Here is a 22,569-nt window from a genome sequence, read left to right as displayed (position 1 = left end):
ATATTAGGAAAAATCATGGGCCAAAGTTTTATTCAGGCACAACTCCCACCAGTTTAAATGGGACTCCCACCTAAAGAAGAACAGCACGCATATGACCCTGAAAGCATTTGGAAAAGTTTGCCTGCCAAAATGTTATTCCTAAAAATATTCAAGTACCCTAATTTGTTTTCATTTTTAGTTTAAATAACTTTTTTTATAAGCTTTGACTGCATTTCCTATTTTTGAATGCTTTTTGAATATGCTACCTTCGTCCTCACTTCTTTAAGCTGTTTCAGTGTCTCCAAACATGTCAGCATCTCAAAACAGTGCAGAAGTTACTGCTACTATTTCAGGCTGTTCACAGCTCCACATGGGAAAGCTTTTTCAGATAAATACAGGATCAGTTCTGACTGTGGGCTCAGACTGAGTAGGGAAAGGAGAAGCAAAACTGTTTGGCAGATTGGCAAGAACTGGAGCTTCCTGTCACAGCAAAGCTCATGTGGAGCAGGAAGATGCTATCTGACACAAAATGGTCTCTACTGTAGGATTTTCCAATAAAATTAAATTTGAATTATGAAATAAAAGTCTCAAAGAGCTTTTTTCTCACTGCATAGGTTTTAAGTCTATGTGTTTGCTTCCTACACATAACCTGAAGAGGAAGACACTTGAACAGCTAGTTCTGCCATGGTCATCGCTGACCTGCTCTTTATCACTGAGCATCTTGAAGAAGATGAAAAGCCTATTTGTCAGCCAAGAACAAAAGAGATCAGCTCCTATGTCACCAAGTGTTCCCTGTTCCTTTAGGAGGAGCCCTGGCTGATTCATCTCTTCTAATTCCTTATCCCAAGAAGGAGAAAGGGCAGAAAACCCTCCCAGCCAGGAGACAGCTGCCAATTAAAGGTAAGCAGGGAATGTCCTCACTCAGGCCCCATCCTCAGGAGCTTCTCTATTGTTCAGACACTTGAAATTCATTGCTCTACCACAACCCATAAAAGCAAGTTTCATGTATAAGCTGATAAAGTACCTTGAAATTTGGCTGCACAAATGAGTTTCAGTGATTCTCCAAGGATAAAGAAAGGCCACTTCCACAAACTTCTCTGCTGCTGAAAAAGTTGACCCAAAGCCAAGGCTGGGCCCTAGGGGCACACACTGAGCCCTACAGAGACTTCTTGTCCATCCCCTTGGCCTCCTAGGCTCACCAGGGATTTCTGCTGCCTTCCCTGCTCTCCTCATGAGGTTACCCACAGGAGTAAAGGCAAGAAGAAACTGCATCCTGGGAATTCGTGACAGGACTCTCGCTGGCCTTAGCACTGCCGGCAGACAAAAGCTAAGAGAAGAGCTTGTGAAAGCCAAAAGCCTGAGCCTAATGAGAAAAAAGGAGCACAGCTGGTATGGTTGGAGGCCAAGTGGAATATTTGAGCTTTCTTCACCCTGGTTGACCCCAGCTGTCCATGTGTTTAGCATAATTCCTGAGAGGGAAAAAAGACTACATGTAAAAGACCAAATGCTATTACTTTTTTTTTCCAACACAAAGATAGTAGTGTTGTACTTGTTAAACAAAATATATAATAAGTGATCTTTTTTGCATGATCTTGGAGTAAGAATAAAAGAAAACTGAATTGCCAATTGATGCTGCCTTTTAATGTGGTTTCCATTCTATTTCATAAGAATCATAAAAACTGTACTTGATCCATGTTACATTTTTATATTTCCCTCTCTGAAAAGATCTCCCAAGTGCAGTAAAATAATGCACAGTCTGTGAAGTTAGATGGCTGCCTCTGTCAAAAGACTCAAACAAAGCCAAAAGTAAATAATTAAATTTAAGCAAAGATACCTTAAGAGATGCATTGTAAAAAGTTTCCTCAGGGCAAATCTGGCAGGATGGGGGAAAATATTCAAGAAAAATCTAAACAAGTTTAATTTTCTAAAGAACTAAAGTGAAATGGAGGAAAAGAGCTGAAAAAATATTAATGAATGATTCATAATAGCAAGACAGACAACAAACTACCTAATAATTTGGCTTTAAAAAGAAACTGTTGTCTGCTAAGATCTATAAAGAGTGAGGTCAGCACCACATTAGCAGATACACCTGAGTAGCAGCTGCGTGATGGGAGCAACAACCAAGACCCTATTACAAGAGTTTAGAGCATTACAATATGGTGTCAACACTAACACAAGGCTCATACATAAAATCTTCTCTTTCAGTCTGTATTAAATCTCATTTATCTGGAAAAGGAGAGGAGAGCAACTAAGAGTATCCTATTAAAAATCCTATCTAAGAGTTTTAATTTAGGAAAAACAGGCCTTCCTCAAGGCAGTAAATCTTAAATACATTTGCCAAATTTGTTCCAATTTGGCTCTGAAAAGATATATAGGGAAAAAGAATTCTGCATGCAGCCAAAGGATACTAATAAGAAATACATCTTTAAACTCATGTATTTGATACAGGCTTTCCTGTTACATGTTTGAAACCATGCCCTGTTCAGCAGCCTATTTTAGAGCAGCAGTATCAAGTCATTTCAGCTGTGCAGGCCACGAGAGATTTGCATTAAAAATGGATTTGTAGGACTCCTTTTCTGGTAGTAGGGACCTGTCTTTCTCAGCAGAATACACCTGCACAGCAGGAAATGTCAATGTGCATTTTCTATTGCAAATAGAACATTCCTTAGGTTTACAGACAGCAATGGCTCAAATACCACCCACTTGGGCCCATTAACAGCAGGCCTAGAGATTCCAGCCTTGACCACCCCAAAGCCTAACTTCTCCAATCCTTCATTCCAACTTCAGTCTCCTACTATGCAAAAAAAAAAAAAATCAAAGAGGACCCTGCAGACATGCTGTCTTGATGACTTCCAGTACTATTTTTCAAGTGCAATAAGGTTTGGAGTTAGCAGTTTAGACATAAATACCAAGACAACAAATTAAAACACATGACTACCCATGATTTTTTGAGCTTGTTTTGTGACTTTATCCCGCTACCTCTTTATTGAGTGTCACATTATTGAATGTATGAAAGTCTGTGTGATCTTCTGACCATTTTTGACTAAATATTTTGAGAATAATGGCTGTTATAAGACTTTGTTTAAATCGAAACTCACACTAGGAAGGTAGCTTGATGACTCTAATTCAAAACAAATATTTTATAACACAATTCCAAATAGATATTTAAAGTCAAATCCCACAATATCTGGACATTTTCTGCAGTTCTTATTTTCATTATATCCATCTCCAGTCTGATGTTACCACAGAACATTTTCTGGGCATAGAATACTACAAAGCTCACTTGTATTAAATTTATCCTTTGGGCTCAAACTTTCATATCACAAAGAAGGAATAAATGGAGCCCAAAGAAAACTAAATTTCATTCTAAATAAGGAAGATTTATTAATAAGAAAAAAATCCATAACTCACAAAATCCAGGATTAGTTAAATGAGTCCAGGATTAGTGTATATGTTTTAATGCATCATTTGACTAAAGCAATGAAGTAGAATGACATATTTGAAGCCATGAAACATTACTGGACCCAGAACAGGCTAAACAATTTTTAACCATGATGTAAAATGAGAAACAGTTATGAAATCAGAAAACACCAGCTGAACTGTAAGACACACTGCTCTAAGTTGTATACTTAGAGGAAAGTACAGAAACCACCTTCACACAACACTCGAAAAGCAGAAAATCAACTTGCCACTTAAAAGATGTGGCATAACGTGTTTGCTGTAACCTGATGACCCAAAACACCATTAAAAGGCAAAGGCCATGCCAGCCTCACCTCCTCTACCTTTCCAAAGTAGCAAACAAAACACAAGTTTAGCCAAACTCTAGTACTATAGTGAAGTGTCTGTGGCACTCCATTCCCCATTCCAGTGGGGGAAACAACCATTTCACATCCCCAGGTGTTTCCCGATCCCACCTCGGCTGCTGCCACCTTTCTGCATAACTGAAATAAATCAAACTTTTCCAAATGTTTGGATAGTAGCTTGGATACAGAGAACATAACTATAATATCATACCTTATCTCAACAGAAGGCACACAGAGAGCAGTGGTAGAATATGCCAACTTACCTCAAAAAAAAACGGAGACCCAGCAACCCAGAACATGTCATAGGAAAGTAAAGACTGGGCATGCTGGGTTCAATTTTGCTATTGATCTGGATAGACATCTTGACAAATGTTTTGCCATTTACATTGTCATATATAAAGTGGATATAAATTACATGGGTTTCCTGATGGAGACTTTGTGAAAAAGGACACGTTATAAAATCTTATTAGAAAGTAAGAATTATGTAAAATTGATTAAAAACAAAAGCAAACACACAGCTCACTTACACATGCTGGAAATTTTTTCTGTGAAGCAATACATCTGGTAGAGCAATTTGTCACTAACGTGGGAGCAGATCTAAAATTCTGCCTGAGAGAGGCATCATTGAAAGGAAGTACTTCACTGTAACATCACAAAAATGAAAGCACTCGAGCAACTCAAGTCATCCCAAGTATTCTGTTAACACTGAACCAAAAGAATTACTGGGCTAAGCCCACTGAAGACAGCTAGTACGCCAGAGAAAAACTGATGTGTTCTTTATTAGAGGGCCATCAATAGGCCTGCTGACAATGTACAAACACAAATTATATGAACATATCTAGAGAACTCTGGATCTTTCATCCTGTCCCTGGCCAGACAAATCTCTACACATGCTCCTAAAACATGCTTCTAATCTTCTCAGAAGTATTGCTGATTTCTTTTTTTTCTGAATCTTATGAGCTGTTTGTCATATTTCGGGTTTGGAGAGTTATCCTAAACCATCTTGTGCCCAATCCAAACTCATGTCAGTCACTGGTTTTACTAATTTTTAATTTTTAAAGGGTATGGGAGTTATATATAATTCTATTCAGCAATGAGGGATGGTTTCCAACTTTTAAACTTAAATTATGGCCTTCATAAATAGGATGGCATTTACCTTGTGAAAATACAGTGCCTATGGACCCTGTTTTCTACCAAGAGTGTAATGATAGAACAATAGTGGTCAGCACACCAAATAGTGTGTTAGCAGGTGGATATGGACAGTCTGTTGGGAAAGCACCAGAATGGCTTTTGCAGTGGGAAATCCTACTCCAGAGGAGTCTTGCAAAACTTTGTGTGGGCAAAGGAGACACACAGGAGCTTCAACACAGACAGACATGGTAGAATACCTCCAAGAAAAACAACCTAAAACATATCTACAGAACAATGGATTGGACATAGGAAAGAGGTCCTGGGGTCATTGATGACCTTTCTCTGAAATTATCAGAATCTGGAGGGCTGTGATCAAGATTCACTGTGAAGGCATGGGTAGGGTGAACATGGAATATTTATTGAACAAATCCTTGAAGCTAGAAGGAAGCAATACTGAAGGAAGCTACTCAAGACTTTTCAATAGTCAGAATTTTTGTGAAGTCATGATCTTCTGGAGCTTGCTCCCATGCAGGCTGTGGAGCCAGAGAGTGTCATCCTGTCTATAAGGAGCTCTGGCTACTCACACAGAGAGGTCCATAAATGGACACTAATAGGAAGAGCTGGAACCTAATACAACTGTAAACGCTGAGAAGCTGCAGAACGTGGCCAGGTCTAAATGCTCTCTCCTCTCTGTCACTCTGACACAGAGTAGTTATGTTAATGAACTACTGACCCACCTGGTATGTAATTACCTTCTGCTTTTTCAATGTCTGTTATGTTTTATCGGATTAATTTTAATATTTATGACCCATAAATCACTACAGTCATATTTCGCTTAAAACAATTGCTGAGACCTAATGGGTTTTATGTAATATAGACCTCCCTTTGAAGGAAAAGCTTTTACTTGGGCTAAGAATTTTGTTTTGAGATATTAGTAAGTTTATTATCTTGCTAAGTATGGGATTTACCTTGCTTTTCCATGTGGCTGGGTTTGTGAACCAGGAAAGTGTCATTATTCTGAGATTAATACCTTTGCAGAACAGGGCAGTCACTTCTCAAATTTCTCTCAGGACAAGTTTGTATGGAGTCAGGAAATGTGACACCAGAGGCTAACATATGGTACTATGAGATTTCCCTTACCTGTTTTTACATTACAGGCATTGGAAATCATTTAATGTTCAGTTACAAATTATCAAAACCAAATTCAGTAAAAAAAAAACAAAACAAAAAACCCCAACAAGTACTGGTGACTTAAGATGAGGAATTAAAAAAAAATCAATGGTATCAATTCTGTCAGGGAGCTTTAGATACACTGTTTTTTCAGTGTATTTAGGAGTAACTGGAGAGATTAAGTATTTTAGTAATCAATCAAAACAGGTTGATTTTCTACATTTATATTGGAAATTTTAAAGGATTTTTGTACCCCTTGTACCTTTAAATCATTCTTTCTAAACTGCTCTATTATATCAGATACCTTTCAGCATAGCTATAATGTAAGAGACTGCCAGGATGCAGGACTGCAGAATCACCTCACACTGAGTCAAGATTTTCAGTGACCTGAGGCATTGGTACAGTGCCTTCTCACAGTATCAGTTACAGAAATGGGTTTTACATATGCAGAGTAATATTTTCTGGACCAGGACCTGGTTGTAGAAAAGAAAACAGATAAGCTTCATTGCCTGCAACAGGGACTTTCCTGGGTCTCCCATTGGCAGCAAACACAACCATTATTTTTTTAATATATTTTTCCACCCTTATTAGTTGTTTTTAACATTTTTCTCATTCATGCTTTCAGCATTCTTCAGCAAATGGTCAGGAGCATCTGTACAGACAACTTCCACTAATTGTACCTACCTGCAGGAGGACACAGCCATACTGTTCTGAAATTCTTCCTTCCCAAAAAAGGAGATAACAGGTAATGAAATGAGAATAGAAGAAAGGCAGTTGTTATAAATGCCTATCTTCTTACTAGATTTACAGCTTAACACCTAAAGGCCAAAAAAATAGGCAAATAACAAGGCCCTGATCTCAAATTCATGCCATCATATTAAATATTGATAATAAATACAAATAAATTCTTAATTTCAGGGGGTTGGATTATTAAATAAATAAATAAGAAAATATTTATTTATTATAATAAATCCCCAAATTTTTTATTATATATCCCACCCCATTTCAAATTAACATATTGCTCAGGTTCACTTTTTCGTGATTACGTTTAATCTAAACCTTTTCTGTGTTAAAACTGTATTTTTATTTTATTTTTTAGAGTAACGAGGCAATTTTGTGAAACAAATACAGGCCTAGTGCTTAGAAAGCTGTAGAAGAAAACGGATTACGTCGGCTAAAGATCAAACATACGCATAGAAACACTAAATCAATTCATCGCCGAGCCTGCAGTCTCGGGGCACACGACGGGCGTCCGAGAAGCAGTACCCCAGCTGCCACTGGGGATGCCTGCAGCTGACGGGCAGTGCCTGCGGTAACAGAGGGACGGAGCGAGAATCCCGACCAGCCCATCCCGCAGGGCAGGAATCACGGCAAACTGGCCCAAGCAGTCCGCAGCACCAGCTGCAGGCCCGTACAGGCCCGCAAGGCTGCAGGGCCAGGCTCCCCCGGGCCGCAGCCGGAGCCGGAGCGGGGATGCAGCCGCGGCCGGCGGGACCCACCTTGGGCATCCGGATGTGCTCCATGGCGGCAGCGCCCGGCCGGGCTCCTCACGCACGGCCCCCGCCGCGGAGCCGGCCCTGCGCACCTGGCCTCTCCTCGCCGCGCTCCGCCCCGCTGCTGAAAACAATTGGTGGTTTTTTTAATCATATAATTTCATTTGATGTTTTCCTGGCGTTTTTCGGCGCAGGTGGGAAGGACGAAGGGAGGGTTTATTGCCGGCAGATGATGCTGCGATGCCGGCAGGTCAGCGGCTGGCTCCACCTCCCCGGCAGCTGCCATGCCGCCCCGGCCGCGGGGATGCTCCGCGCCCGGCACGGCACGGCCCGGCCCGGCACGGCACGGCCCCGCCGCCCCCGGCCCCGCCGCCCCCGGCCCCGCCGCCCCCGGCCCCGCCGCCCCCGGCCGCAGCCTCCGCCCCGCGGCACCGAGCGCGCAGCCCGCACGGTGTGCTTGCTGTCTTACCGAGCGTTACATCGCTCTGCCCTTCCGTTCAGGGGAGATCAGATCGGAAGCATGAAGCGAGCTCTGTCTGAGATCGCCTCCCCCCCGTTTTGTTTGTTTCCTGGCCCAGCGCGTACAGTAGCTCAAAGACAAAGGCTCCACTTACGGAAACCGAAGCACTGGATTTTGTTTATCTCAAGCTCTGTGTGTCTGTAGTTCACGACTTTGCTGCATCCTCAGATTTGCACAAGGGAATATTTTCAGTGACACACAGTTTTCAGCCTTGTGTCAGAAATTCCTTTTCCCATCTTTTGCCTTACCTATTGCCAGAGATGCGTTTCCTCTCTGTCACTCTGACACAGAGTAGTTATGTTAATGAACTACTGGGCCACCTGGTATGTAATTACATTCTGCAAGAGCAAAAAGAAATGACACTGAGATGATCTTCCCAGTTTACCAGTGTGAAGATAAAGAACAAGTATCTCTAGCAGTATCTCTAACCATCTTTCATATTCTAACCAGCTATCATATTCAGAGCAAAAAGAGAAACTTCTCAGTGTTTATAACAATGTGCAAATGACTAGAGGTGCTAGTATATTATTTCAGATACACCATAAATATTAAATGCCCAGGTATTCTATATTGATCAAGGTATTCCAGCAATTCTTCACAAGTAGGGACTAGCCTCATGGAAGCATAGAAATAAATGTGGACAACTGTCAAACAAGCCCCACAAAGGCCACAGCAAGAGGACTCTGCTCCAGAGCTACAGAAGCTCTCAGCATATCCTTTTCTTGCCTGCAGAGAAGAGAGAAAGCCTTATTTGTTTTGTGAAAGATAAAATATGGGTTGAAAATAACATGGGGTTACCAAAAACAGAAATGCATTTTACCCCAAGGGAAAGGGAACAGTGGGTACAGCTCTACTGGTTCCAAAGTTTCTCCATTCCTGCCACTCTCTTGCTAGTGAATGGCTAGATTTTCTTCCCCCATTTCTTATCCCCAAAACCCAGGGCATCAAGATTTTTTTTTTATATCAACTCTTAGGTTAGAGGAGGCAGAAGCTGATGAGTGGAAAATAAGTCACCCCTGGATTTGACCATTCTGCTTGCCACTCCCATTTTGGCCCCTTTCTGCCCACCTTTCTCTCATAGTTCTCCTGCTGTTTGGATGTCATCCATAAATGTGCATAAAGTGTGGACTTCACAAGACTCTTGATCAGTGGCATATTTTTATTCTCTGTTTTAGGCCAGAGCATCAGAATCAATTAAGAATTAACCAACCATGGAATATGTTTCCTTTGTAGTTATAGCTGATGTGATTCATTGCGTGTATTATCATCTTTTGGCATTACCACCAATGAGTAAGTTGGAAGAAAATACATTTATCCTTTCAGTCCCCAGAGATGCTTTTACTCTGGTACATCTTGTGATTCATCGCAGCCAAGTTCAAGTCCTACAGCTGATGTCAGGAGAACTTTCAGATGCAGGTGACAATGCACTTTAACTCTGCTTCATATTCATCAGTATCTGCCAAGCTAAAGCATTGCTGTCCAGGTAGCAATCAGTTGCTCAATATCCTGACACAGATTTTGGCCTGTCTTGGACTGATAAAATAGTTGATGGGCAAATGCAGCTGTAAACAGAACTTGGGTTTAGATAAAAGTTACATCTGATGCAATTGTCATGTAAAGCTTCAGTAAACACAGCTTTCTAAAAATTCTCTGATAGTTTTCATTTGCATTTCAGGCTCATGGAGACTGCTGCCTCAACAGTCCGGAAATTAAATCCTCTGTAAAGGTATAACCAGAAATAATTCTGCAGATTACTGCTCTGACTTGACTAGGATGTAGGGGCAGGAAAATTAAATTGCCATGCCTACACAGGTTTTGACCTATCTACTGAAACTGCCAATAAAGTTCTAAATTTATTTCCCATGAAGAATGCCAGTCACTGAGGACTAGAATCATACCAGTGTAATTACTTTTTATATCCACAAGTAACAGAGTCAGCTTTCAGCCTCATCCATTAAAACCTGAAAGCACATTTCACTTTCAATATGTAAACATTTCTGTTACAGTCAGTGGAGTTACCCAAAAACTCAGATGTTTTCCATAAAAGCTACCTGGCCTGTGTTTGAACCACCATGTTAGATGTGGAAGGCTTTGTGGATTTATTTGTGTTTTCCAATTATATCTTACTTGTTTAAGGGTAGTTTCCTGTGGGCTTCATTTTAATATAATACAAAATCAAAGAATACATTTAGGTACTTTTAATGCTTATTTTAAAGTTTAGTCCACAGATTTGTAGACATAAATTAAATACTGATATGTAGGCAGGAAAATAGCTGAAAATTGGTGATATAACAGCTTGGTTGCTAGGACAGCTATAGCCAAGGTGGCAGAATCCTCCAGCTGAAGAGTCTGGTATATGGGATGAAGATGTGGAGATTGGGCTCAGCCCATGTTACTGTGGGCTAAAGGCAAACAGTGCCATTTGAGTGCAGCCCTGGGTTTGTGGATAAGGAATGGAGCTTAAAAAAACCCAGCTTGACATTTCACCAAGGAAATGCTTTTGGACCTACTGATGGCAAAAAGTGGGTTTTGGGCATCAACTCTTTCTCATGCAATTCACCATACAGGTCTTTGTACATTATTTGTTGAAAATTACACACAAACCAAATAGGACTGTATCAGAGCCAACTGACTTTCTTATCAGTTTTCTTCTAATGAAAATATTCAGTAAGATGCATGGCAAAATCGACTTTTTATAATAGGAAAAGGGAAACAGTACCACTTTTTACCATAAAATATGGTATAATAATAAATTTTCAAACATAACATATCTACACCAGTAATACGCAAGAGCATCAAGAGTAGTTACAAGCATGTAACTTGTAACTACTTTGTTGTTTCAAAATTGTTTTCTTCCACAATTCCACAGTACTTCTTTGCTGGTTTAACCCCTTCATATGCTAAAAACCACCCTTATAATTTATAAGAATTATGGAATCTTTAAGTTTGGAAAAGACCTCTAGGATAATTAAGTCCAGGCATTAACCTGAACATGTTACCATTAAACATCATATCCAACCTAAACCTTTTCTGGCACAGCTTGAGTCCATTTCCTCTCATCCTGTCACTTGCTGCCGGAGAGAAGAGACCAACCCTCGCCTGGCTACAACTTCCTTTCAGGTGGTTGTAGAGAGTGACAAGGTCTCCCCTGCCTCCATTTCTCCAGAATAAACAACCCAGCTCCCTCAGCTGCTCTGCTCCTCATAAGATTTGTTCTTGTTATTTCCTTTTGTCAGGGTTTTTCATGCTACTTGTCAAATGATAAAGATTCATTCTATTGGAATATGCTTACGCCCTAGGTAATAAGTACCACAGATTCAGAAACAGTGTATCAGTTTATATTTGTTTCATAACTTTTGAACCTTTTTCAGGGAACATGCAACTTTCTCCTGGTAAATGAACTTGGACACACAGACTTCACCCCCCAGTTAATATAGCAGGAACTGCATGTACAAGGTAAAGGATGTGAGGAGCAGCTTCTACTTTATTGTTTAACTTGACTGTTACTAGGTTTGACCTTTTAACTTTTCCTTCAAGAATGGCTCAAAGTCTTTGATTTGGCCTTGTTATAAAACATTGCTACATTCTTATAAAAGCAAAATTTTTGCAGGAAAAATACCAGCCAACCTCTGGAAATTGGAATGGTTCTGCTGCTATTCTGCAGATAAACAAACTGACATTTATATCATGTAACATATACCATATAACATTGTGATACATGATATATGGTACATCACACATGATATCTGGCCAGGTTTGTGATAACTGTCCAGAAGTGCATAGTAGAGAAATAAAATAGACAAAACTCTAGAATTACTCAGGATATATGTACAGTTATTTACATGATGATTTCACATATTGAAGAAACAGGTAGGATTATGCCAAAGTGGTCACTGTTGATCAAATAAGAGCATTGCAACAAGATTAGAATGCTCAAACCTGTTGCTCTGAAATGCTGCATTTTACATAAGAAAGCATGTTAGCACAACCACCCGGAGAGATAGTGGGGGAAGGTGTGTCAGGATGTCCTGGAGCTGGTATTTGTCATCCACACACAGCAGTTACAGAAAATCTTAGCACTTACAGGAAGGGGTCAGTCAGTTACTACAATATGGATTGTAGGGGCAAAAAGGAGAGAAGTGCTTCTCAATACAGCCAGCAGAGACACAGACTCTTCCACAAGATAATTTAAAGCTCCTAAACTCCTGAAGTGATGAAATACTGCTTAGAGATTTGCCTCTGAACTGTAGCATCTGCCGTATGCTGACTACTTTTACACTAGCTTTTCCCAAATCTTAGACAGGAAATACTCCCCTAAGTGATATTAGAAAACAAAAATAACTTTAAAAAGAAGGTATATATTGTTAAAACCACCTTATCTTAACTATTTCCATTGAAACATTCAGTCAGAGGCTCAGCAACAACTCAGGAGAAGAAAACAAAGATGTAGAGTTGAAAGCAGACTGCAGCTCTGTGTAGTCTGAAGTAGTATTGCTCAATGAAAAATAACATCATTATAGCAAGGCAGGTTCCAACACTTTCACAAAGAAAATTTTCTTAACTTATGGGACCATACTAATGGTGTGCCTAGAGCATTTTTCCCAACATGAAGAAAAAGATATGGACACGGTATATTTGGGTTTAGGGAAAGAAGACTAGAGAAGAAAGAAAAAGTGGATAACAAAGGAAATTTATTCCCTGGCCTTTGTATAAGAATTAGTTAAAGCTATGTTTAAAATACTGAAGAGTTTATCCTGAAGTTTCCCATTGACCTATGGTGATCAGAATTCAGTGAAGTAATTGTGTCTTTTATAGTCATGCTTATGCATGAGGGTGTGATAGTTATAAATTAATTCTGATTACTCTCTAAATTTTACAGAAACTACAATGCTGTATGAAGTGAAATTTAAAATAAGGACAGTTGTTTCCCAAAAATATATAATAAAACCCTCAATGAAATTCTGTTTTATACTTCAAATTCACACAATATGAAAGTACATTTTTGAGATAATATGTTTCTTTCTGCCTCTAAAAAAACCCCTTAAGATTAGCCTTTCTTTTTCTTTCTTTCTTTTTTTTTTTTTTTAAATAAGATGCTGAAGCCAAACACAGTTCTTCAAATCTCTGTGCAGAACAACTGAAACTGATGTGATTCCTACCACCTGACTGACAAACAGCCATCACAATAAGTGGCCAGAATCAGTTTTGGCTGCCTTGCACTTCTTGAAATCCTTCTGAATTTCAGGTGATTGCCCTGGCCCCTTATCTACCATAGGATTATGGAAATAAGCTGACACTGTGGAAGCTGCCAGTGAAGTATCACTAAACCTCTGTGGTAAAGGGGCTCAGAATATGCAGTAATCTTTAAGCTACTGACAAGCAATTTAGTTTTTGAGAAATAGCTGATTAAGCAAGGGTCATAGAAACCTCAGTGTTCAGACTGAAAATGTGTTATGAATAAATTCACATGTGCTTTGACAAAACTTGCCCATTTTATACTTGAATTCACTTTGTTTCACCTGGTCAGTACTTTTCAGGGTCCATTACTGCTGCTTGGGCTTAGGGAAAAAGTTAAATTTTGAGTGGGTTCTGAAGAAAGTTCTGGCATTTCTGGGCTGAAAGCTCTGAAGCTCAGGAAATTTTCTAACTCTTGACATTTTTTCACCCTGTGTAGTATTACATTTCTGTTCTTTATCTCTGTCAATTATTTTCATGAGAAGACAGCATTTGATGTAATCTGTTCCCAGAGAGGAATGTCCAGAGTATTGCTAAAAAATACTTTTGCTCATTGGTAACAGGGTGCGTGAATTATTATGGTTGAATGGTCCTCATCTGAGTGGAAAGGATGCAATGTCTAGCAAAAAGTATCTGTGAGATGAGATGTACTATTAACTTCAGATGGTTCTGGACATGGTTGTACAAAACTGCCCACTTTGAGTCAACAGTTATAAAAGCCAAAGAGTTAACAGTTAACAGTTATCTGACTTAATGGCTATGGTCCATTCACCCAGCACATGTCTACACCGTGTTTTTTGCTGTGTGACACAACATGAGCCACTGAACTGGGTTGTTATTGCCAGCCTACATCTCTAATGCTGCTGATCTACATCTGTACCAGTATCAGGGGGACCATTCACATCCTAATGTCTCAAGCTATTCCATGTCTTGGTGCCCACACAGGGCACACAGGGCTCTCACCTCTGTGCTCACCAGCCACCTGCCTCATGCACCTTACACATCACTGGGTTAGGCAACATCAATGCTTCTCACTCTTGGCCTTTCTAGTCCTACAGAAGAGCCTGGGCTTTGGTTGGAATCCCCTGTGGTGTTCTCAGAGGCAGAAAATATTCTGTCTCTATAAAGCCAGAAATGAGACCTTCTATGTTCCATAGGCATCTCCTTTCTTGCTGAGATGAACAGGACAGCAAAGATTAGGGCCAAATCCTGAAGTGGCTGCTCTCTGGCATGTAGAACTTAGGTTTATTAGCACATTGTTTGGTGGTTCTTATAAGGATTGAGGGCATCTCAGGGCATCTTGGAAAATTTTGGATTTTTTCAGAGGGAGAGAGAATTGCACTTGGCAATTCCTGTTTCTACACTGTCAAGGAGTGCTCAACTACAAAATTTTCCTCCCAGCAGTTCCAAGTAAGTCCGGGGTGGATCTAGCTTCACTGTCTCTGACTATATCTGTGGGCAAAACAGGAGAGAGGAAGAAAGAGAAAAAAAAAAAATTGCCAGATTGACAAGGTAGAAGTACTTGTGGACTGGTATTAGAGGAACAGATTCCCTGCCTTTTATGTTTTGCAAAAGTTGCACTCCAGAAGTGTCTGTCTGTAGTATTTATTGCATATTCGTAGCTGGAAAATAAATTTCAGAGAACAAATTCTCTAAATTTCCAAGTGTCTAAGCCTAGCTTCTGTACTATTAACTCTATTATCTTAGAATATGTTTATCTTAATTGAATTATTTGAAGTCTTAATCTTTCTGCTGTGTTTTGCAAGAGGGAAATTTCAGCATTTGTAGAATCATTCCATAAAATACTGGAATTCAAGATAATTTTATTTCTTTCAGATGCTTTGGCTTTTGGTGTTATTTTTCCTTGTCAAGGTTCCTACTGTTTGTTGGACAAGCCCTTTATTGGAATATTTCCAAAATCAAAGGAGTCAATTCATTTGTTTCATATTTCAGTGAATTTTTAAATGCTTGTCTTTAAATCAGCATTTGTTGAAAAATAGAGTTATTTTATTTATTTGGCTTTTGTTTATATTCTCATTATAATGCAGAAATGGGCAAAAGAAATATGGCCTACATGAGAGAAACAGAGACAGTTAGATATATTTCTGATACATGGAACTTATAAGAGACACAAACCTCAAAAATTTACTTCTAAATAATAAACCCAGATATCCTATGGTTAAACATTTATTTGAAGTGAACCTTTAAAAACACCAAAGGTCTGGTGACACAAGTGAACATTTTTAGCATGACTAAAAAATTTGTAAAGTAAGAAAGATAAGGTTTGTCTGAGACTTGAGCTGATTAAACAGTGCAGAAATGCACTCTTTTGGGGGAAGACATGATGTTTTTACTAGTCTATCACTTATTAACACCCAAGTACATTTTTATCTTGAAGTATAATATGCCACTGTGATTTTTTTGTTCAATGTGATCATCAAAACATAATTTTTGGTACTTGACAGGGAAGATAAATGGAGGATATGAAAAGCAGATGACAAAATGAAACTACATAGTCTTAATTTTTATTGCCTGAATCTCTTTCTGTATTTGATATTGGTAAATATATTACACTGGTATGTTTTCCAGTTAAATAAACAATCAGTCAAACAAAGCCCTTGAGGGCTTATTTAAATAGAAATATGTGATGTGGATTTAGTAGAGTAGAAATCCAAGGTCTGTGTAATTTAGAACCTTGTGTAATTTTCCCATCGGTAAATCACACGTGGTTTCCCTCACAGCAGTGACCTTAGTTAGATTTTGATATGGCAGTAACTGTAGGCATAAATCATAATAAACTCCATGCTACATCAGTTCAAGGAAATCAAATTTCACAGTCTACACTAACCCCATCATAAGCTCATTTTTCCAGCATTCATTACATTAACGATTCATCGAGTCTATTAGCCATACAATGCAATACATTACTTTTAATATGAGAAAGTAAATTGCAATATGAATTACAAGCTAGAAGGGCTGGTTTTTTTCACATTTTTGAGAAATCCTTTTGTGGATGCTTCTCTTTGTTATACTCTTTGTTGGTACATATTGAAGGGATTAGGAATTCTGGCTGGCACCTGGACACCTTAATGGGTACTCAGAAGTTGTACAGTCAGATTCTTCATTTCCTGAATGATTTTTGTATTATTAACTAAAAACGAATCACAGAATTAACTGGTTTCTTAGCCAGCAACCCTTTGCACTTAAAAAGTATGACAGCTCCCTCTTCACCAGGTGAATAGAGGAGCCAAGTTGCAACAACTGATAGGCAGTAAATGCACAAGCACCAGAAGTCTTCAGGAAAAGACAGACTGACGTAGCATTGCCAGCAATAAAATGTCCACATAGATATATGCAAATCATACTGCTCAGTGCCAAGCCTTGCTCCAAAAATTACTGCACAAAAGCCAACCTACTAAACTGCATTATTCCACAGGTTAGAGCAAAACTAAGCAAGGAGAAAAACAGCTCTTCTACTCCAGGATGTGACATAGCAGATAGTGCTTCTCATTATTTCATCCGTAGTTGTCCTCTTAAAAGGACACTAAGGTCTTGCATCACCTTGGTAACTGTAGATCTTGGAGCAGATATTTTAAATACCATAAAGACAATGGCAGTATGTCCTCTTGCTATGAAACTCCCAGCAAGCTGACCTGGTCCAGGATTCCATTCCAGAAGATGATTTCACAACATTGAATTAAATCAGGATTTTTACTCACAGGTTTTTCAACAGATTTCAATGTTAGGTATTTGTTGGAGCCTGGTATGTATTTTTATATTTTCCCTGAAAATTTAGAGCTGTCATATTACTCAAAAGATGAAAAATGCAATAGTCAGACAGAACCAGTTAGTATCAAAAGAAATACAAAACTGTGTAATATTTCATAATTTTGTATATTTTGTATATAATACTCTGAGGTTTTTCTTTTGGTTTTCTTGTTGGTTTTTTGTTGTTGTTGTTTTTATTTTTAATTTGCATTTAACAAGGCTCATTAAGTCAAAGGAATAGTCATGTGCTTGTTCTTACTGGCAGTAGAGTGTGAGGTAGCTACTTTTTCTCTGTATGATTTTTCTGATCTGTAGAAATTGAGACATTCCTGGTTATTAAAATGAAAACTGGTAAAAAAATAGCTATTTTTCAGAGTTTTTTCTGGCACTGTCTTTTCTCTTGAATGTAACCTTTGACAGAAGTAAATAGTGGCAAGTTTGAGGCCACTTTTTAAAGCATCTTGCTAAAATTAGCCTTATTTGGAGGGTGTAAATGAGAACAATGTGAAAGTTCCTATTCAGCAGAAGGAGTCATAACAAATGTATCAGAGTATTGTTGGGAGGAAGTAGACCAAAGTCTCTTTCAAGCTGAATTACAAAAAAAACCAAAACCAAAAACCCACAACAAACAAAAAAACCCCAACAAAACCTAAAAACAACAACAAAAAAAAACCCCAAACAACAAAAAACCCCACATAAGTAGCAGTTTAGAACAGAAAATATGTTTCTGTTATTGCTGGTGGATGACACATTGTGTAAGACAGCTGCAAGTCTTCATTTCTCTGAACAATCCCCATCCTCCTTCCCCCTGAACTACTCTTTCCTTTTTAATGGAGGATTTTGTTTCTTCATTAGGAATCTAATTCTGCAATACACTGAACTCACCCAAACTCCAGGGGCTTTAATTGGGAGGATTAAAGTCATTAGAGAATCACAGAATCATAGAATATGTTGAGTTGGAAGGGACCCAAAAGGATCACCAAATCCAATTCCTGACCTGCACAGGACATCCCAAAAATCTTCCCAGGGGCTGTGCAACACCTTGCAAAATTAAAAACCAAATAAAAGGCATTTCTTCTATTGCCTTTGAACAGGCTTCCAGTTAGTACATCTGTTCAATGAATGAGAATTTCTGGGTTGGCACCTTCAGTACTGCAATACATACAGTCTTTGTCACCTTTTTACTATCAGGTTTAACATACATGCCAGCAAGTGCTCAGTATCTGAACCTCATTCTTTAGTCTTTGCATGACTTGAGTTGGAATGACTCATTGTATCCTTATTATGTAAGGGGGCAAAGGGGTCAGCAAAACACTTTTGTTCCTGTTGTCACTACAATGCTCTGTCTTTTTTGAAAAGGAGAGGAAAAACAGCTAACTTGCAGCAAATCCATCCATGACACAGTTCACATAAACCCACTTTAGGCACAGAACTTCAGGAGCTGATTTGGAAAACTCCACAGGTACTCAGTGCAGGCTGGAGGGAAACATTCAGTGCATCTACACTACACTGCTGCTCGGAAAGAGACAAGAGAGGAAAACTAGCTAAGTTAGGATTGTGTAACTCTATAGCATGAATGTTATGTGTAATGTAAGAGGAGTAACATCAATCCATCTCTCTGACATTGCTGAATCAGTCCTGTATTCCTGATAACAAGCTGGGCAAGAGAGCATCAAATTCAGTGGGAAGCTGCTCATGCAAGCTGAAGTGACAACGATACTCTGAGCCACTTTTGGATGACCTTCACCACTTTGATTTCTCTGAGGGGAGCTGGCTCCCACATTGCACTGCCAGATCCACCCCCATTCCCATATGTGATCAGTCCCTGTGGACAAGAACACTGACACAGCTTCTAGAGGCTAACTATTAATGTGCAGTAACACTTCTGGCTTCCATACTGGGCATGGGAAAGTCCACACTGCATAGACTGATGTGTTGGAAATGTGCCTAGCAATACAGAAAGCCTGATTTTTTTGTTAGGTTTTTTTTAATACTATTCCGTTTTTCAGCATTCTTGATTTTCTGGCAAATTTCTATGTACTCTGATGGCTTATTTTTCCCACAAAACTGGAGAGTTTATAAAAAGTGTAATAGTCAGGAACTGTACCTTGTCTGACTTTTAAAGGCAGTCAATTTTCCTTACTAACATCTCAAGGCAGTGAATATGGCAATGGGATTAATGATTAATGGCAGGGGATGGAGTGAAAAGAGAGAGAGAAAGAGAGAGAGAAAATTTCTGGAAGTTTTTGGCTGCTGTGAAAAGAAAGTGAGAGTCTCACCTAAACAACATGCTGCAATGTCAGCACAACCTCTACTAGAGACCAGGGAATCTGACACAAGAGGGTGTGGGAGAAATCCAAGATCCCTCTTCTTGAATTTAGTAAACCAAGCAATATGCATTTTCTTTCTTTCTACTGCGGCTAGCTTCCCTTTCACTTGTGTGGTGGCAGACTTAAAACTTAATGGCTTCGCTATGAAATCCTGTTTCTTTTTCACTTTCCTCTACTCGGGCTTTCTGTAACGTTTTCTTACTAAATGCCTGAAGTTCTGTCATATTGAAGTTTCAGTATTAGCAGTTTGACTCTTTGATTATTCTAGCATGGACTCCTAATTTCTCTTTTTAAGCAATCTTGTCTGAATTATCCCCTTAAGGTTCTCCTACTTGAATAAAAGACTTAATCACCTTCCATTTTTCATACTTCCATGAGCCAGATGTTTAAAATACATGAAACATTTTATACAAATCTGAAATTGCATGTAAAAAGAATAAATCAACTTCTTGAAGCAGTAGTTCAGACACAATAAAAGCCAACACAATCCTGGTTTGAATGCTGTATAGAAATACAGGAAGTATTAGTGTCCTGTAGCCAGTGTAGAGGACCTGGTAAGCTCCTATATGAAAGAGTCTACAATTTTTTCCATCCATATTCAAGAAATAGGAACTAACTTTGAATGGGTGTAAGAAAAGGCAATTAGCTTGATCAGGGATATGAAGAATCTACTGCACAAGAGAAGACTGAAAGATTTTTGCTTATTGAGCCTGGCAAAATAAAATCAGAGAGAGAATAGGGCAACTTCCTGAAAACATATCTGAGAAGAAAAGGGTGAGGGAAGGTTATTACAACTAGAGGATATTACTGATACTCTAGAAAAGAATAAAAATATAAATTGTCTATGGATTCACCTGAGAATGAAACAGGAATATCTCCTAACAACAGAGCAGTGAGGCTCTGAAATTCCCTTTTAGAGAGACAACTTGGAACTTTTGTACTTCAGTGACCAAAAAACTGCTTATATGATTCTGGTTATGATGAGTCATTCTGTTTCAGCGCGTAGCCTGAAGCATCCATCTTGAACACAGATTCTCAGTTTTGTGAAATTTGCATAATAGAGGATTTCTTAGGAAAAGACCAAGTCATAAGTTACAGAGAGAGAGCTGCACCTTTTCTGACCTTTATATTCACAGACATTTACGATGTAAACTGTAATAGTTGCAAGATTAGAGACTGCACCATAGCTGTTACCATTAGCTTTAGCACGAGAAATCTGCTATTTTTAAGCAAAATGGATACCACAAAACTTGGGGCTGGAAGGTCTTCAATACCAGGATTAATAGGTCATGCTCTATATTACTTCTGGCGGTGATGAAAAAATTACCCTGCAAAGAACTGCTTTTAAACCAGTACAGTCTGTGTCCAACAGGCACTTCCAGCATGTTACTTTCTATGTCTTATAAAGCCTTTAGAGCCAGCCTGTTAATCCTCGGTGTTGTTGTAACAACTTGAGTTCAGCTCTGTTTTGAATATCTTGCTTCTCTGGGTCATACTAACACACTTTTTTTCCTGGACTCTTTTTAATTGGGAAATAAATCAAACCCATGAGTGCTCATTCTTATAAAAAGCATACATCAAAAATAAAAAAACAAGTTGTCTCTAAATCATTGTGCTTAGGCCTAATCTTTCCTGGGCAACGTAACTAACATAGACAGTGCTCCCCAAAACTACTTTTGTAATTAAAATACTTCCACCCTTTCAGAAAGACAAAGGACTCAAGGGGATCTTCTGGAAATGATGAAGCTATTGTGAACTACTCCCCTATATGATCTTCTTCATAAATCAGACAGCTCCATTTTGCGACCAGTTACTTTCTTTCCCCTCTCCACATATATCACTACTACAAAAATTTAGATATTGACTCATGCATCTCAGCCAAATATATTCATGGGCTTCTTGTGCCAATATCTTCTTTTGCCAACATCTTCTTTTGCCAACGTCTTTTGCCAACCTAAACAATTCCTCTCTCTTCCCAAAACTTAGCCTTTTAAATATATGCTGCAACCATATCTCCTACCAGTCTTCTATTTGCTGTGATAAAAACATTCTTTTTGGAAGGTTTGCACTGCAGATTTCAGTATAATATACATACATCTTGAAGCAGGATTTGATGAGGCCAATTGTCTTGTGACAGCTGGCAGTTATTTGACAAGATTTTTCTTTGCAGTTTCTATGTATTTAGTAAGCTTACTATATGGTGTCTTGTGCATCAGCATTTTAACAAATGTAAAGATCAGCCAAAGAATAAGAAATGATAATGCAAACAGATATATACAAATGTCTTATGCCAATACTAATTCACATTTAAAGTTGTGATTCACTGCTTTCTATGCAGTAGATTGTTTACTCCTCCTGCATGAGTGTCTACAGGCAGGACTCAAGTACATATGTGGGTGGCTAGAGGGAAAAAAATATAATTATTGATGACATGAGAAAAATGAAGTCTTCTATCACTTGTTGCTCAGTTAAGATCAGAACAATTCAAGTATCAAAAGAAGAAAACGATAGTATTGCATGACTCATACTTTTTATTCAAGAAAACAAATAGCAGTGTACAGAAAGGTGGTGAGTACAAATCCATCATATGAATAATACCCTAGATTTAATACCTTAGAATCCTCTGGTGGGTTCATAAAATTTTGCAGGACACATTTTCAATGATGATTTCATCTCTTCCTGATGAATAGTAACTGCAGGAGTGGAACAATACCACCATTTTGTGGGTGCCAGTGGCAGTTGTAGGAAGTTATCTATGTGATATTTTTCTTTGAAGAAAAAGCTTGAAGAGCAAATGTTCTAAACCATGAAGAATTCTGTGCAATATCCAAAATTTTGCATTCTTTCTTACTACTTAAAAATTTAGCTTCATCTCATCAAAAAGCTGCAAACATATCATTTTAATCAGCTTCAGAGCACATATATGCATAATGTATACTTAGTTATAAAGTATACACATTGGAACACTGATGAGCAAAGACATATGCAATGTAGCTAGTCATAGAATCTGTGACATCGCTGTAGTAAATTACAAGCCCCAGTTGTAAACATTATTTTCCTTGGGGAATATTTATACTCTTTCTTTTGCAAGGGCAGAAGGGCTGTTTAAGTCTTTCACATCTGGCTGCTCTCTCCCACCC

General features: G+C 38.7%; 1 protein-coding gene across 1 annotated transcript in view; it reads right to left on the bottom strand.

The window, feature by feature from the left end:
• MTMR7 (myotubularin related protein 7) overlaps positions 1–7,749 on the bottom strand; it is a 41,721-nt gene extending 33,972 nt beyond the window's left edge. The window contains exon 1 of the mRNA XM_071432291.1: positions 7,583–7,749. Coding sequence (XP_071288392.1) covers positions 7,583–7,606 — 24 coding nt within the window. The 5' untranslated portion in view covers positions 7,607–7,749. The remainder of the gene's footprint in view (positions 1–7,582) is intronic.
• Positions 7,750–22,569: the final 14,820 nt, after the last annotated feature.

The sequence above is a fragment of the Agelaius tricolor genome, unplaced genomic scaffold, assembly GCF_023055355.1.
Source record: "Agelaius tricolor isolate 1412-34295 unplaced genomic scaffold, bAgeTri1.0.p SCAF_8, whole genome shotgun sequence".
NCBI classification, from domain to species: Eukaryota; Metazoa; Chordata; class Aves; order Passeriformes; family Icteridae; genus Agelaius; species Agelaius tricolor.
The sequence above is the reverse complement of the archived record's forward strand: the minus strand, read 5'-3'. Positions and strand labels throughout refer to the sequence as shown.